This window comes from Mustela nigripes, chromosome 17 (genome assembly GCF_022355385.1).
Source record: "Mustela nigripes isolate SB6536 chromosome 17, MUSNIG.SB6536, whole genome shotgun sequence".
NCBI lineage: Eukaryota > Metazoa > Chordata > Mammalia > Carnivora > Mustelidae > Mustela > Mustela nigripes.
Window position 1 is genome coordinate 42,062,781 of NC_081573.1, and position 17,066 is coordinate 42,079,846.

The window sequence follows — 17,066 nt, forward strand, 5'->3', positions numbered from 1 at the left end:
AGGGGCGCCTGGGTGGCTCAGTGGGTTGGGCTGCTGCCTTTGGCTCAGGTCATGGTCTTGGGGTCCTGGGATCGAGTCCCGCCTTGGGCTCTCTGCTCGGCGGGGAGCCTGCTTCCCTCTCTCTCTCTCTGCCTGCCTCTCCATCTACTTGTGATCTCTCTCTGTCAAATAAATAAATAAAATCTTAAAAAAAAAATTCCATTTATAATATAGCATCAAACAAGTAAAATACTTGGGAATAAATTTAGCCAAGGAAGCAAAAGACTCCTACACTAAAAACTACAAAACAATGCTAAGTTAAATTAAATTTAATTAAAGAAATTATATTAAGGAAGACAAATAAATGGAAAGACCTCTTGTGTTCATGGATCAGAAGACTTAATATTGTTAAGATAGAGAGTATTGTGAATAGTCTCCAAACTGACCCAAAAAGTCAACGCAATCCCTACCAATATTCCACAGTGTTTTTTGCAGAAATGGAAAAGTCAATCCTCAAAACCATATGGATATACAAGGGACCCCAAGTGTCTAAAACAATCTTGAAAAAGGAAGAACAAAGTTAAAGGATTCACACTTCCTGATTTTAGAACTTACTAGAATACTGCAGTAATCCAAACAATGGGGTGCATAAGGTAGACGCAAAGACAAATGGAACAGAATTTAAAGTCCAGGTATAAACCCATATCTATCACGAAATTACTTTCAACAACGGCGCTGAATCCATTCAATGGGGAAAGAACCGTCTCTTCAACAACTGGTGCTAGGGGCACCTGGGTGGCTCAGCTGGTTAAGCAACGGACTCTTGATTTTGGCTCAAGTCATGATCTCAGTGTTGTGGGATAGAGCCCCACCTAGGGCGCCACACTGGGCTGGGAGCCCGCTCGGTATTTTCTCTCCCTCCCCTATTCTCTGGGGGCGGGGAGGGGGGCACAGTTGGTGCTGGGACAACTGGACTTCTACATGCAGATGAATGAAGTTGAACCCCTCCTTCATACTATATATGAAAATGAACAAAAAATGGATCAACAATCTAAATACGAGAGCCAAAACTATAAAATTCTTGAAAGAAAACAGGGAAAAGCTTCATGACCTTGGATTTTGCAATGGATTATTAGATGAGACACTAAAAGCATGAGCAACAAAAGAAAAAATTAGATAAACTGGATTTCATCAAAATTAAAACTTTTAGGGCACTTGGCTGGCTCCATTGGTACAGCACACAACCCTTTGATCTCAGGGTTGTGAGTTCAAGCCCTACATTAGGCATGGAGCCTACTTCAAAAAGATTTTTTTTCATTAAAAAAAAATATTAAAACTTTTGGGGCGCCTGGGTGGCTCAGTGGGTTAAGCCGCTGCCTTCGGCTCAGGTCATGATCTCAGAGTCCTGGGATCGAGTCCCGCATCGGGCTCTCTGCTCAGCAGAGAGCCTGCTTCCCTCTCTCTCTCTCTGCCTGCCTCTCCATCTACTTGTGATTTCTCTCTGTCAAATAAATAAATAAAATCTTTAAAAAAAAAAAAAATATATTAAAACTTTTGTGCATCAGAAAACATTATCAAGGGGCGCCTGGGTGGCTCAGTGGGTTAAAGCCTCTGCCTTCGGCTCAGGTCATGATCCCAGGGTCTTCAGATCGAGCCCCGCATCGCATTGGGCTCTCTGCTCAGCAGGGAGTCTGCTTCTTCCTTTCTCTCTCTGCCTGCCTCTCCACCTACTTGTAATCTCTGTCAAATAAATAAATAAATAAAATCTAAAATAAAACAAAACAAAAAACACATTATCAAGAAAGTGAAAAGATAACTAGAGCATGGGAGAAAATATTTGCAAATCATGTATCTGATAAGGGTTTAATATCCAAAATATGTAAAGAGGGGCCCAAGGGGCACCCAAGTGGCTCAGTTGGTTAAGCGACTAATCTTGATTTCAGCTCAAGTCATGATCTCAGATTCATGAGATAGAGCCTTGTATCAGGGACTCTGCTTTTCTCTCTCCCTCTGCCCCTACCCCACATCACACCCTCATGCACTCTCTAAAATAAACAAATCTAGGGGCACTTGGGTGGCTCAGTGGGTTAAAGCCTCTGCCTTCGGCTCAGGGTGTGATCCCAGGATCCTGGGATTGAGCCCCGCATCCTTCCCCCCTCTCTCTGCTTGCCTCTCTGCCTACTTGTGATCTCTGTCAAATAAATAAATAAAATCTTTTTAAAAAATAAATAAATAAATAAAATAAACAAATCTAGGGGCGCCCAGGGGGCTCAGTCATTAAGTGTCTGCCTTCAGCTTAGGTCATGATCCCAAGCTCCTGGGATCAAGCCCCGCATTGGGCATCCAGCTCGGCTTCTCTCTCTCCCACTCCCCCTGCCTGTGTTCCCTCTCTTGCTATGTCTCTGTCAAATAAATAAATAAAATACTTAAAAACAAACACAGAAACAAACAAACAAATCTTTTTTAAAAAGAGGGACTCAAACAAATACTTCTCCGTCAATGTTCACTTCTATGTACCATTATTCACAATAGCCAACAGATGGGGGGAAAAAACCCAAGTGTCTATCAACAGATAAAAGATAAACAAAATGTGGTTTATACATACAGCCATAAAAAGGAATATTTCTGATATAGATCACAACACAAACATTGAAAACATTATGCTAAGTGAAATAAACACAAAAGGAAAATATTGTAGGATTCCAGTAATTTGAAATATCTAGAATAGGCAAACTCATAGAAACAGAAAGGTTGCCAAGGGCTGGAGGAGGGGGAAATAGGGAATTATTGCTTAATGGGTACAGAGTTTCTGTTTGGGCTGATGAAAAAGTTTTGGAAAATAGACAGTGGTAATGATTGCCTAAGATTGTGAATGTAATTAATACTACCAAATTGTACATTTAAAAATGGTTAAGAAAAAAATAAAATAAAATAAAATAAAATAAAATAAAATAAAATAAAAATAAAAATGGTTAAGGGGCGCCTGGGTGGCTCAGTGGGTTAAAGCCTCTGCCTTCGGCTCTGGTCATGATCTCAGGGTCCTGGGATCGAGTCCCGCATCGGGCTCTCTGCTCAGCAGGGAGCCTGCTTCCTCCTCTCTCTCTCTGCCTGCCTCTCTATCTACTTGTAATCTCTGTCAAATAAATAAATAAAATCTTAAAAAATAAAATAAAATAAAAATGGTTAAAATGATACATGTCATATATGTATCATACACTGCACAGCACACACACACGTGCACACAGTCACCAATAACACCCCCCACGGCCCTGCATGCCAGCATTAGCCTCATCTGACTTTTCCAAATGAAACAAGGAAGCCTTGGCACAAGGCGCAGTGGAAAGCATCGGAGTATTCTGGCCTCCTGTCAGGGCCAGAAGAAAGAAGTCCTTCACCATAAGCAAACAGCAGATGACAAGGGTGAAGAACACCCACCTAGCTCTTTATTTTCTATCAATTTCTTCTTAGAGAGAAAGTGGATTTCATGGGCTGGCAAGCCCACAGGGACTTTTTTTTTTTTTTTTTTTTTTTGAGAGGGAGAAAGAGCAAGCAAGAGCACAAGAGCAGGGGGAGGAAGAAGCAGACTCCCCAAAGAGCAGGGAGCCTGACATGGGGATCGATCCTAGGACCCCAGAATCATGACCTGTGCCTAAGGCAGACACTTAACCGACTGAGTCACGGGGTGCCCCGGGCACTTTTAATAAATACTGCTTAAGATATATGAACCAGGGCGCCTGGGCTCAGTGGGTTGAGCCTCTGCCTTCGGCTCAGGTCATGATCTTGGGGTCCTGGGATCAAGCCCCGCATCAGGCTGTTTGCTCGGAGGGGAGCCTGCTTCCCTCTCCCCCTCTGCCTGCCTCTCTGCCTACTTGTAATCTCTCTCTGTGTCAAATAAATAAATAAATAAAATCTTAAAAAAAAAAAAAAGATATGACCCAATGGGCGCCTAGGTGGCTCAGTTGGTTAAGCGTCTGGCTTCAGCTCAGGTCTGGGATCCGGGACCTGGGATCCAGGCCCACGGCGGGCTCCCCGCTCAGCAGGGAGCCTGCTTCTCCCTCTCCCTCTGCCCTTCTCTCCTGCCCATGCTTGCTCGCTCTGTCTCTCAAATAAATAAATAAAAATCTTAAAAAAAAAAAAAAGATATGAGCCAATGACCATTGCACCTGAACATATTTTTTTAAGATTTCATTTATTTATTTATTTATTTATTTGTCAGAGAGAATGAGAGCACAAGCAGGGGGAGCAACAGGCTGAATATCTCCAGGCCCACAGAGCTCTGGTAGGAAGTGATGAAGAGGAAAGAAAAAAGACAAGCTCCTCGGTCTCAGAGCTGAGATAGCTCATGGGGGCTGAGGGAAGGTACCAGCTCTGCTGCCAATCTTCTCGGTCACCAATGCCTCTGTCCCTTGCCCCAGACCCCCGTGGAGCTACTGAAATCGTACCTGATAGCTTCATCTTGACATCTAACACCTTAGCCACAGCTCAGCAGGCTGGCAATCTTGTTCCTATCAGAATCTGCCCTAGATAAAGAAATCATCAGCCTCTGTAACAGAGATCTTGGGGACTATGGTTACAAAATGGTCCCTGGGAGACATTTCAGGAAAAGCACCAACTGATGTTTAGGTCTGAAATAAGGGTTAATATTTGGTGCTAGGAATTTTATTTCATACTCTGATGGGCCTGCTTAAAACCACAGGCCATCAGGACACTGGCTGCTGTGTGTACATGCTGCTCCTCCAGCAACCACACCCCCACTTGGCAGAGGATGCAGTTACCCACTGAGCCCATATCTGTGCAGGCCCCTTACTGAGAGATGGTCCATAACAGAGATGAATGAACCCAGCTCGGCACCACCCAAGAAAAAACAGGCTTGAAGGAAAAGGGGCCTAGAGTCAAAATGTGCTTGTAGTTGGGGCGCCTGGGTGGCTCAGTGGTTAAGCTGCTGCCTTCAGCTCAGGTCATGATCTCAGGGTCCTGGGATCGAGTCCCGCATCGGGCTCTCTGCTCAGCAGGGAGCCTGCTTCCTCCTCTCTCTCTCTCTGCCTGCCTCTCTGCCTACTTGTGATTTCTCTCTGTCAAATAAATAAATAAATCTTTAAAAAAAAAAAAAAAAATGTGCTTGTAGGCAGGAAGGTGGTTCTGAATGTGAGTCTGGAGACCCTCATACATCCACTGTCAAGAACACCATCAAAACACCCAGAGACCCCACAAGACAGGAAGGGGCAGAACAGTCCCCATGAGTGGTCCTAAGTAGGTTACTCACACACTCTAGGTTCTGGCTTTTTCCCTAAGAGTCTCAAGCACCAAGACTTTCCAGAGCCTGTCACATTCAGAAACCAAACATACTGCCCTTACCAGAAGGTATACCTATTGGTTCCCCAACTTAATATGAGTCTCGACACAGTAAATGCCCTTACTCAGACATTACCCTTAATCTTCTAGTTACAGGTATTCATCCAGAAATGGGCCTGGAGTTTACTGGTTTGTAATTTAGCATCTTTCATTATTTTCAGCAGGGGATCTTATTCAAGTAACTAGCCCACCATTACCTGGAAACTCTAAGGCCCAATGAGTTTGAAAACATCAAATTCCATGTATTTTTTTTTTTTAAAGATTTTATTTATTTATTTGACAGAGAGAAATCACAAGCAGGCAGAGAGGCAGGCAGAGAGAGAGAGGAGGAAGCAGGCTCCCCGCTGAGCAGAGAGCCCGATATGGGACTCGATCCCAGGACCCTGAGATCATGACCTGAGCCGAAGGCAGCGGCTTATCCCACTGAGCCACCCAGGCGCCCAAATTCCATGTATTAAACCCCTTTCTGCTTAAAATATCTGGAATGGTTTCTGTTTTCTGCACTCACCTCAACTGATACACATAATGGCAATAAACTACATTTGTTTAAACCTGCATCTCTCTATATATATATTTTTAATATTTATTGATTAATTGAGAGAGAGCACATGCACAAGTTAGGGGGGCAGAGGGAGGAGAGAGAAACTCAAGCAGACTCTGTGCAGAGCCTGTCCCAGGGCTCAATCCCATGACCCCAGGATCACGACCTGAGCCAAAACCCAGAGTAGACCACTCAACCAACTAACTAAACCATCCAGGTGCCCTGTCTCTCTGCTATTTTTTAAATGTACACTGTGTCAGGTGTTGAAAAATGTTATGTATTATTTACATTTTGGCACATAAATAAATAAAAGCAAATATAACTACTAATAAACTCCTAGAACAACAGCTATTATTAAAAGAGAGCATTCTGTAAAAGAGCCAATATCAATTTCAGATACATGGTTTTGTATACTGGGTGATAATTAGTTCTACCCAGCAAACCATCCCCTCTGCCTCCCTTTGGTTCAGTTGCACCTCGGCAATGTCCTCCAGAAGACACAAGCTGAGCCCTGACAGCACCTGGGCACAACTGCCTTTCTGCTCTCTCATCTTCCAACTGCCTCCGTCCCTTTGACCAAAAAAACATCAACTGCCGGGTGCACTGCACATTAAGAAAACTCCTGGGGCTCTGTCTAGATAAGGATGAGCACTGTTATCAATCAGTAACATGTGCCACAGAAGCTGAGTGCAGATGAGGTATCTGAGCCTTGAAACCTGCCCTCCCCATAACCTTGAATAAACTTCCCTGGAATCCCAGGCCACTCCTAAGGTTCAAGAGGTAGGAGGGGAAGAGAGCAAAAGACTTACCCAGCCCCTCCCCCATTGCTCTACACAGTCCAGAGCTGGACTCCTCATGAGAAGGGCTGGGTTCTTTTCTATCACCAAGTTTTCCAGCCTCATTTCCAGCAACAGAGTCATGACCTCATATTTCAACAAAATGCCAGGATCCTGGAGCTACAAAGACATTTCATATGGATTTTGAGCAGAATTTCTGGAGAGGAAGAGTGACAACCTGAAGAGGGGTGACATTATCCACCCCTCTCTAGAGATCCATCCTTTCTTTGCAATTTGACCCCTGCCCACAGAGACCCACACTGGGAACCTTTATTCTTTCCTAACAGCCCCAGAATAAGATGACAGACACCCCATGCTTCCCATGCAGAGCTACTGAGTCCATCCTCCTGTGTTCCACCCCAATGGGCTCCTGCTTCCCCTCTAACAGGGAATCTCCCTTACATAGTGACCCATTTAGGGAAAAGAACAAACATTCCAGAAAACAACAACAAAAAAAAAAACAATGAGGGCAGGAATTGGGGAGAAGGGCTGTGCAGTGAATTTCAGGAATCTCTCCAGAGGCTGATGCTCGACTAAGGAAGCCCCCAGTTACAAGAAGGCAGCCATACTCCCCACTCTCAGCTTCCAGCTTGGAGCCTGGGGGTGCAACACACAGTGAGCAGGGAAGTCCAGATGTGCTCAGCACAAGAAAATGTCCTTCCAGAAAAGTGGACATCGTGTGGACTCCAGTATTCTCACCCTGTATCAGAGCTACACCTCAGTGAGCCCAGCTAGACCTGGGCTTTAATCCCCAACACAGGTAGGCAATACAAACACTCGTGCAATGTGTTACCAGGGAGAGATGCAGCCCACAGTTCAGCATCTGCCCGTGATGCCATCAGAACTGGAGGGCAGTCAGGAAGAACAGGGCACAACCACCATCTGTATCTGCCTTGGGCAAAGACAGAACCTACTTCTCAGGACAGGCAGGACAAAGCGTCCTCCCCCAGATCCAAAAATGACCACCTATTTTGCAATGGCACTGCACAATGCCATTGTGCACGGAGCGAGGGAACCCAAGGGCCAGCCACAGACTGTCTCTAGGCTGGAGGGCCTGAGCTCAAGTTGCTTTACAGATCACAAACATGGCAGGTGAGATCGTGAATGAGCGAGCGGCTCTCTGGGTCTCCATGGAAAATTATGGACAGTGTCGTCTTTCAGGTGGGACTTGGCAAAAACCAAATACCAAAGACCAAGCAAAGGCGGAGTGCTTTCACCCCCAGGAAGCCTCTCTGGCCACCAGTCTTCAACATCCCTCCTCTGTATCTTACCATACAGGAAAAAGACCAACCAAGAGAGAGAAGACACAGGCTTCAGGAAAACCATGCCTAGAGTGTGGGACCTAAAGCTACTGGCACACGCTGGACAGGGCTCTCAGCCTGAGAGGCTGACTGAACCAGAGCAGCAATCTCTTCTGTCCCATCCACTCTCAAAAGTGTGGGCAGATCCAAGTCCTCAAACACTGCTACCAACCTCAGGATAAAGCCCATGGTCCTTAGCCAGAGCATACAAGGTATTTCTGATCTGGCCCTTGCCTACCTCATACTCTGTGCTCCTCAACTTTTTATACACTACTCCTTCTGCCTGGATCACCTGCTTCTCAACAAAGTGAAAACCTGGAACCCTCATTCATCCTTCCAGATTTAGCATCATCACCCCTTCTATGAAGGTTTCCCCAAACTTTCAGGCACAGAGAAAGCCCAATCTCTGGGCAACCCCTGGGTATAGCACACACTATGGAATGGCCTTTTCTAGACCACCCTGTAAGGCTGTATGTGTAGGCATATCTGCCTCCTCCCTAGATGAGCCTCAGGCCTGTGCTCCTGAAGGCCCGGCCTGGCACCGAGACTAAACAATGGGTGCCTCACTGTGGTATACAGAATTAATGATGAGTGCTTTGCTGCCTGGCCAAAGGAAGTCAGCTGCAAGTTCAAGCAAAGGCAGGCTGGCTGTGGCCAGCACCTGGGCCTGGGCACCAGTTGCAGAGAAAAGCCACCCCCCCACACACCTTAACTCCATCCTGTGCTCCAGCCCAGGCTTGCTGTTCTTGGTTAGAGCCACCCATCACATGTCAGGAGGCTGCTGCTGCTGGGATGATGTTACAGTCTATTTTGAGGGTCACACTGGAGCATCTGTCAGCCTGGCCAGCCACACCCTCCATGTGTCATCACTAAGAGCTGGGGACACCCACAAGTCCACAAACTCTGCCTGAGCGAGTCATTTCCCCAAGGAACCCTCAGCTTCAGGGCCTCAGTGGCTTTCTAACAAGATCAACCTGAATGCCCTTATCTCCTGGCACCACTGGCAGGGCTCTGATGTCTCCTCACCCACCAGACCCAATTCCTGCCGTTCCCAGCACTGGTGACTCGGCAAAATGCAGCTGAAGCCCATCAGTTTGTACCAAGCTCTTAGCTTAAATGTAGCCCCTCCTTCTTTAGCTCTCTCTTACATTAAGGAGTGCCCAGAAAGCCCAGGACCCTGACTTCAAGCCAGGTACTAAGCAGGTTCATTTTAGGTCCAGCAGGTCTCACCTGCTGAAAAACTCCTACTCATCCCTCAAAACCAAACCCACACTCTGCCTCCTCTTGCAGAGAATATTTCTGTCTACTCTCTGCTGAGTGGCCAAAGGCTTTCTGAGGACAAAGCTGGTCTGTGCTGGCTTTACCTTTATTCTCCCTGTACCCAGCCTAGCACATAGTAGGTATGACTAAATACTCCATGAACCCCTGAAATGAAACTATCTAACTAGACTAGATTAGTACGTTCTACAAAAATCATCAAAACAAAGGCCTTTCTAGAAAATGACATTGATAAATGGGTTCATAAACACCTTTAACAAATGTACTCAAAACTACAGAAAAACAAATTTACAGATTTAGTAAATCAAGCCCAGTACAGAGTATGCCACATTTCTCTGGCCCCATTCAGCACTAAACACCTTGTAGCTCTGTCTCTTAAGGACACTGTGATCCCCTAAGAATCCAACTGGACATTCCTTCACTCTACCCAGGGAGAGAACTCAATGGGGAAAGGCACCAGCAGAGATACATATGTCTAGGATCAGGCAAAGACATCTAACAAGTTGGGCCACTCAAAGCCGTAGTGCCAGGACAGGTCACCAAACATTCTAGGGGTTCAGGACTAACTCACAAAATAGACACATTATCAGGGTGCCTAGGTGGCTCAGTTAGTTGAGTGGCTGACTCTTGATTTAGACTCGGGTCATGAACTTGGGGTCCTGGGATAGAGCCCTGCTTCGGGTTCCCTGCTTAGCAAAGACTCGGCTTCTGCTCCCTCTCCCTCTGCCCCTCCCCAATGAGGTCATATTCTCTTTCAACTAAATAAATAAAATCTTTTTTTAAAGACTATTTATTTATTTGACAAAGAGAGAGAGCACAAGAGAGAGCACATCCACTGAGCCCCCCAGGCATCCAAAGAAGATCTTTTTATTAAAAAAAAAAAGGATTTGGGGGTTCCTGGGTTAAGCCTCTGCCTTCGGCTCAGGTCATGATCTCAGGGTCCTGGGATCGAGTCCCACATCAGGCTCTCTGCTGGGCAGGAAGCCTGCTTCCTCCTCTCTCTCTCTCTCTCTCTGCCTGCCTCTCTGCCTACTTGTGATCACTGTCAAATAAATAAATAAAATCTTAAAAAAAACAAAAAAGGATTTTCTGGGACATCTAGGTGGCTCAGTCCGTTAAGTGTCTGCCTTCAGCTCACATCATGATCTCAGGGTTCTGGGATCAGGTCCCACATTCAGCTCCATGTTCAGCACGAAGTCCGCTTCTCTCTCTATCCCTCTCCCCTACTTGTGCGCACATATGCATGCACTCTCTCTCAATTAAATAAAAATAAAATCTTTAAAAAAAAAACAAAAAGGATTTCTGTCTCTCCCTCTGCCCCTCCACACCCTTGTGTGCACTTCTCTTTCTCTCTCTCTCCCCCTCCCTTTAAAACAAAGACATCTTTTAAAAAAATAAACTCTAAAAACAAACAAACAAATTTAAAAAGACATCTTAGGGTGCCTGGGTGGCTCAGTTGGTTAAGCAACTGCCTTGGGCTCAGGTCATGATCCTGGAGTCCCAGGATTGAGTCCCACATCGGACTCCCTGCTCAGCAGGGAGTCTGGTCTGCTTCTCCCGCTGACCTCTCTCCTCTCATGCTCTCTCTCTCTCAAATAAATAAATAAAATCTTTAAAAAAACAAAAATAAAAACAAAAAAAAAAACACCACATTATCATCTGCTCCAGCCACTTTTCAGAGACGCCGTAAGGCTGGAACTCAAGCATACAGGAAAGCTATACAACACAACTGGTTAACACCTGGGTCACAGACCAAACCTAGGTTAGAAACTCGCCTGCACTACGGATGGGAAACAAATAATGAGCTGATTATTTTCTGCCGTTCGCCTCCTCGAACCCACTATCTGGCTACATTCTAGCCATGAGACAGCTTTCAGGGATTCCATAAAGAGGCCACGAGGAGACATTCATATACTTGCTATCTGACGGTGGTCAAGTGAAGCAGGCCACTACAAACACAGAGGACATGAGGCCTTATTAAAACTGAGGTTTCAAAAAAAAAAAAAAAAAAACTGAGGTTTCCAGGTCAGCCTATTGGTTATATTAACCACATATAAAAATGCTGGCTACAGAAACTGACAGAAGATAAGATGCCCAACTTTCTTTAAATCTGCAGGCAAAAACTATAGTAAAGACAACTAACAAGACACAGGGCCTCTTCCAGCAAGATCCGCTTACAACGGAAATGTGAAAAGCCAGTTGAAGGAATTCAGGTCTCTACATTTAAACACTCCCCTTCTGAAAAAGTATTCTGTTTTCTCACTAGCTCAGCGGTTATCTATGATTAGGACTACATAGAAGACAATTGATTTTCCTCCCTAAAGTCCAAGTAATGCTCCTCGGTCTCCTTGACAATATAAGACTCCAGCCACTGCCATTTTAGTCTCTACCAAAACTATTTTTGCACTGTTTAAGAGGCCATTCTCATTCACACTAGTTCAAACACTTTGTGCTTTGATCAGATGATGGGAAAGGAAAATAGAAACTTTAAAGCCCTCCAATAGTATATTTCCTATCTTTAAATTAACTAGACAGGATAAAAGTTAAAAGATGTAATAGCATGCCATGATCAGAATTTCAGAATCATGGAATCCCGGGGTTAAAGGCAGCTTAGGTGCTGGCCTAGCTCTCCACAGCACAGACAAAGAGACTGAATCTGCGCCATCTACCCATGGCCACACGACCATCCCAGGCAAGGATGACACAATTTCACTGAGGAAGCAGGCAAAGCTCTTGACTATAGCAGTCCTCCCCCAGCACAGCCCCTTGGGTGGGCATTTTGCATGCACCACAAGAGGGGCAGTCCCTAAGAGAGAGGAAGTATTTTGAATGCTCAAAAACACATATTCAGGATTGGCACGAAGGTCACTGGTATAGTTGGCAAACTTCCCACATCAGACCTAGGGTCTGATGAGGAATGCCTTTCCAAGACAGCTGAAATCATGTTATTTCATAAGTTAAACACCTGCTATGTCACAATCAATGGGAAAAAAGAGAGTAGGAGAAAAAGGGAAAAAAAGAAAAACGAGAAATCTCCCCCTCTGACTTCCAGGTGTCTGCTTAGATCACCCTAAAATAAGGAGCCTCCTTAATGCTTACTTTAATGAGGACCTTCTTAAAGCTGGTCCAACTGGTGTTCAAGTCCCTGGACTGAAAAACAAGTTTATGAGCAGCGAGGTCACCTGATTCTGACCATGTGCATGCTGTTTACCCTGAGATGACAGGCCAGTGGCTGCCACAGCTATGATGAATGCTGTTACGACTCTACGATCCCTTTGAAGCCTTACAGAGGCCTCTACATGACTAAATGCCATAAAAAAGAACCCTGAATGCAGCAAGAGTGTGAAAGGAGGGAAGTCACAAATGCCAGAGGACAGTGGGGAAAATCCCATTCTGGATACTGAATTGTTAATGTAAACTTGTTACTGGTTTCCCTGACTTGTGAGGTATCTCATTACATAATCACCTTAGAAGTGTAATCACTAAATCTCTTTAGAAGTCCCCTCCTCTACCTGTTGATGGCAATGCACCTACTTGCTACTAACAGCTGCCGCTTAAAACCAGGCCATACCAACAGTCAGGTAACAGAGGCAGCCCCACTATTCAACCCTCTGTAGCCCAGACCCATATAGCTCAGGAGCTCACATCGGTCACAAGTGTCAACCAGGAGACCTCGAACTCTGACCACAAGGAACAGTTCAGTGCTGGGGAAAAGAAGATGGTAAGAAGGGGCTTACCCATCTCTTCCTTTGCTGACAATCTTCACCTCAAAGTAATAAATGCCACAGGCAGCAGGTATGGGGTGAGTCGCACGCACTGAGGCAGCATCTTTGTGATTTTTACCATGACCTAATAGGAGAGAGCAAGGAAGAAATTTCAGCAGAAATGCAGATAGAAGCCTTGTTCTTTTCTGCTCCATGGCAACTTCACCCCTTCATGGCCAGGGGAAGCCCTTACATAGTTCAAGGAATAACTAGAGAACAACTGAGCAAACACATAAGCCTCCCACTTTTGGCTCACTTCCTCCTGGGAAATGCAGCCCTGCCAGAGACACTTTCTCCCATACAAACCAAAGGAGGGTACAGGCAATGTGGATGCATGTGAGAGATTCCCAAGTGCTGCTGGCAGTCTCTCCAGAATATAGAGAGCCCACCTGGGAGATCAGGAGAGGAGGAGGCAGCTCTGGAAGTCCATTCCCCTTAACTTTAAAAAAAAACTCCAAGCTCTGTCTGTGATGTCTGGCAGGTGAGCAAGCCCAAAGGCCTCTGGCCAATGGAGGGGATGTGACCACCCCCTTCTTCTGACACTCCCAAAACTAAGCAGTGATGAAAGGCCCAGCTGGCATTGGAGCTACCCAGGATAACCAAAAAGGCTCTCGGGTGGAAGGTCCAGCCCTGCACTGGGTTTGGACACCTGTTGCAGTTCTCTTGCCATCGGGTGTCTCAGGGGCACAGCAGTCTAGAGAGTCGACCCTCGGCCTGGTCAGCCTCAACACCATGGACACCCCGCAGGGGCCAAGGCCTAACCTGGAGCACCCAGGCCAGGGAAGGGACGTGATATGGCAGGGGTCGGGCAGCACAGGCGCCCGGCAAATGCTCCGGTCATACCCCAACCACCCTGGGTAGAAGAGGCCGATACCTTTGTAGTGGACGCGGAGGTTGCCCTGGGAGAGGCCGATGTAGTTGTACTTGTCCTTGGGGCTCCAAGAGCGCGGCAGTGGCGTCTCATGCTGGTTGACCGCGGGATACAGGCGCTGAAGGCGCCGGCTCAGCTCCTGCTCCCCCGGGGACGGCAGCCCGCCCCCAGCGCCCCCACCAGAGGAATCTCCAGCCTGCGGGCTCCCAGCTCCCGGGTCCACCGTCGCCGCCGCCATCTTGGAGGGAGCTGCTATTGTGTCACTGGGGGCGGGGAGGAGCGGGACCAGATCTTCCCCGCTCAGCCAATGGCCGACGAGCCTACCGAGGCCGCAGGGAAACCGAGTCCGAGTCCGACACCTCTCTTTGGACATTGCCAGCCCTCGCCACATTGAGGACTCCATATCCCACAATGCAGAGCTTTCCAGAGGCGGGACAACCCGGGCTCGTAGGGAACTTTGGGAGATGTAGTATATATCTGCTCAGTCATAAGCCTGTTCGGCGAGACTTCGAGAAACCAAAAACTACAATTCCCGCTGGCAAGGCGGATCCAGGCCCTCAGTTCGCCGCCCTCCCCCATAGCCTCTGTTTATCACCCCGCCTCAGTTCTGATAGCTAGAGTCAAATCCACTGTAGTGATTGACTGAGGGGACCCTACTCCCGGGTCTGAGGCCACCTTTGCTAATTGGCTTCCCTCCCAGCCTGCCTGCTCGGGGAGCGGGGGTGTGGCACAACCGTGACCCCGCCCCAGCCGCTGGGATGCTGGGGCCTGGTCGCCATAGCGACGGGCTGTACACTACCACAGCTTCCCCCGCGGCGGATGCGGGCTGCCCGGCTGCCTGAGGGTCATGGCCTTCCAGAAGCCGCGGTCCTCCAGCTTCGCGACCACATCGAGGTAGGCACTGGCCGAACTGAGGGTAGAGAGGAGGGTTTGAGAGCTTCCAGAAAGAGAAATGCCTCTGTCCATTTGTCCAAGGCTTCAGGCCCCACAGAATCTGTGGTGCAGAAACTGAATCCGGGCTAACTTAGCCCGCTGAGGACATTACGCGCTAGCAAAAGGGCCGGCGCCCTTGATCATTAGTAAGAGCCAGCATGTGTTAAGCATATATTATGTGCCAAGTGCTTTATATATGGCACATTTAACCTCACAACTCTATGAGGTAGTAATATCTCCGTTTTACAAATGAGTAGAAGCCTGGAGAGATCATGTGTCTTACGTTTATAAGTGGTGGAGCTGGGATTTGAACCCAGCCATGTAAGACTTCTGAACCTGAGCTCTTAGCCACAAGGATAAACTGCCTCTTCACCCATTGGTTTATGGCAAAGATGCTTGTTGAATCGCTGTCTATTCAGGGGTTGCAGCCTCTGGGCACTGCAAAATATAACAACAAGATCTATTAGCCAGGAAAGTCACAAAATGTACATATTAAAACAGAAACTTGGGGCGCCTGAGTGGCCCAGGTGGTTGAGCATCTGTCTTCGGCTGAGATCATCCTGCGATCCATGATCACGGTCCTGCGATCAGCCCCAGGTGGGCCTCCCTACTCGGTTGGGAGTTGGCTTTTCCTTCTCCCTCTACCTCTCCCTCCTGCTCATGGTCTCTCTATCTTTATCTCTATCTCTCTGTTTCAAATGAATAAATAAAATGTTTTTTTTAATTAAAATTTTTTTTTTAATTTGGCTAAATATCTTTCTAGCTTTGGGAACTTAGAGAAGTCTAAGTCCCAGGCCTCGGGTCACCTGAGTGGCTCAGTGGGTTAAGCCGATGCCTTCAGCTCAGGTCATGATCTCAGAGTCCTGGGATCGAGCCCCGCATTGGACTCTGCTCAGCAGGGAGCCTGCTTCTCCCTTTCTCTCTGCCTGCCTCTCTGCCTCCTTGTGATCTTTGTCTGTCAAATAAATAAATAAAATCTTAAAAAAAAAAAAAAAAGTCCTAGGCCTCTGCTTTATCTCAGACATGGGGATGGATACAACCCACTTCACATTGTTGGGAAAACTTAGAATAAGTAAAGCTGTCATTGCAGCTCTTGCATATACTAAGTATTCAGCAAATGTTCAATGAATATAGTTTCTCCCTTCTAATCAGTACCAATGTAAAAACCTGATCTTACCTAAACTTTAATCCTTCAAGGTTTGCTGCCCCAATAAAGAAAGCCTACAAAAGTCAGGAGGGGCGCCTCGGTGGCTCAATCGGTTGAGTGTCTGACTCTTGATTTTGGCACAAATCATGAATTTTGGGGTTGTGGGATCCACCCCGCATCAGTTCTGTGCTGGGCATGTAGACTGCTTAAGATTCTCTCTCTGTCCTTCCTCTCCTCTCTCTCTTAAAACAAAACAAAAAAAAAAAAAGTAAATTATTTGCCAGAGCTAAAATGAATCTACAAGAGCCATACAGCAGGCTTGAGAAAGAGTATAATTACCCAGCACAGGAATGATAGGAAAATACAGTCATGTTTGAGAGGGATATGAAACAGATTCAGGAGAATAAATGTTTATCTATTTTAAGAAGGAAGCATAATGGGGGTACCTGGCTGGCTTGGTTGGTGGAGTATGTGATTTTTTATCTCCAGCTTGTGAGTTTGGGCCCCACATTAGCTGTAGGGATTACTTAAAAATAAAATCTTAAGAAAGAAGAAGAAGAATGTAATTGCTGAGGCTGAATTTGGTAGCAGTACATAATATCATTGATTCCTGTCCATATCCTTCACCGGTATTTAGAAATGAATACTGGGCCAAGCTCTTTCCCTTAGAGGCACAGTATGGGTGTCCTCCTCCAGCTCCCCTTAGAGCAGAGCCAGGATGATGAAGGATAGGCCAGACCTTAGTACTACAAATATGTCAGCAGATCCTCTTAAAAGGGACCTTCAGATTGTGTATTTCCCAGGGTGCCTGGGTGGCTCAGTCGGATGAACCTATGCCTTTGGCTCGGGTAATGATCCCAGAGTCCCAGGATTGAGTCCCAGGATCAAGCCCGTATCCATAGGGGCTCCCTGCTCAGTAGGGAGTCTACTTCTCCCTCTGCTTCTCCCCCTTGCTCATGCTTGCTCACATGTGCTCTCTCTCTCTCCCTCAAATAAAGAAAGTCTTTAAAAAAGAAAGAAAGAAAGAAAGAAAGAAAGAAAGAAAGAAAGAAAGAAAGAAAGAA

The 17,066-nt window shown here is 46.5% G+C and overlaps 2 protein-coding genes across 3 annotated transcripts in view; one reads left to right on the forward strand and one right to left on the reverse strand.

Moving 5' to 3' along the window:
* Positions 1-14,191, reverse strand: part of RANBP10 (RAN binding protein 10) — a 69,903-nt gene extending 55,712 nt beyond the window's left edge. The window contains exons 1-2 of the mRNA XM_059382805.1: positions 13,926-14,191; positions 13,025-13,136 (exon numbers count right to left, since the gene is read on the reverse strand). Of these exons, the coding sequence (XP_059238788.1) occupies positions 13,025-13,136; positions 13,926-14,160 (347 nt within the window). The 5' untranslated portion in view covers positions 14,161-14,191. The remainder of the gene's footprint in view (positions 1-13,024; positions 13,137-13,925) is intronic.
* Positions 14,192-14,541: 350 nt separating this feature from the next.
* Positions 14,542-17,066, forward strand: part of TSNAXIP1 (translin associated factor X interacting protein 1) — a 16,448-nt gene continuing 13,923 nt past the window's right edge. Inside the window, exon 1 of one of the 2 annotated variants that reach the window (XM_059383526.1) lies at positions 14,542-14,816. In XM_059383526.1, coding sequence (XP_059239509.1) covers positions 14,770-14,816 — 47 coding nt within the window. In that variant the 5' untranslated portion in view covers positions 14,542-14,769. Of the gene's footprint in view, positions 14,817-15,363; positions 15,453-17,066 lie in introns of those variants that run through there. The other variant, XM_059383527.1, reaches the window with a different exon arrangement.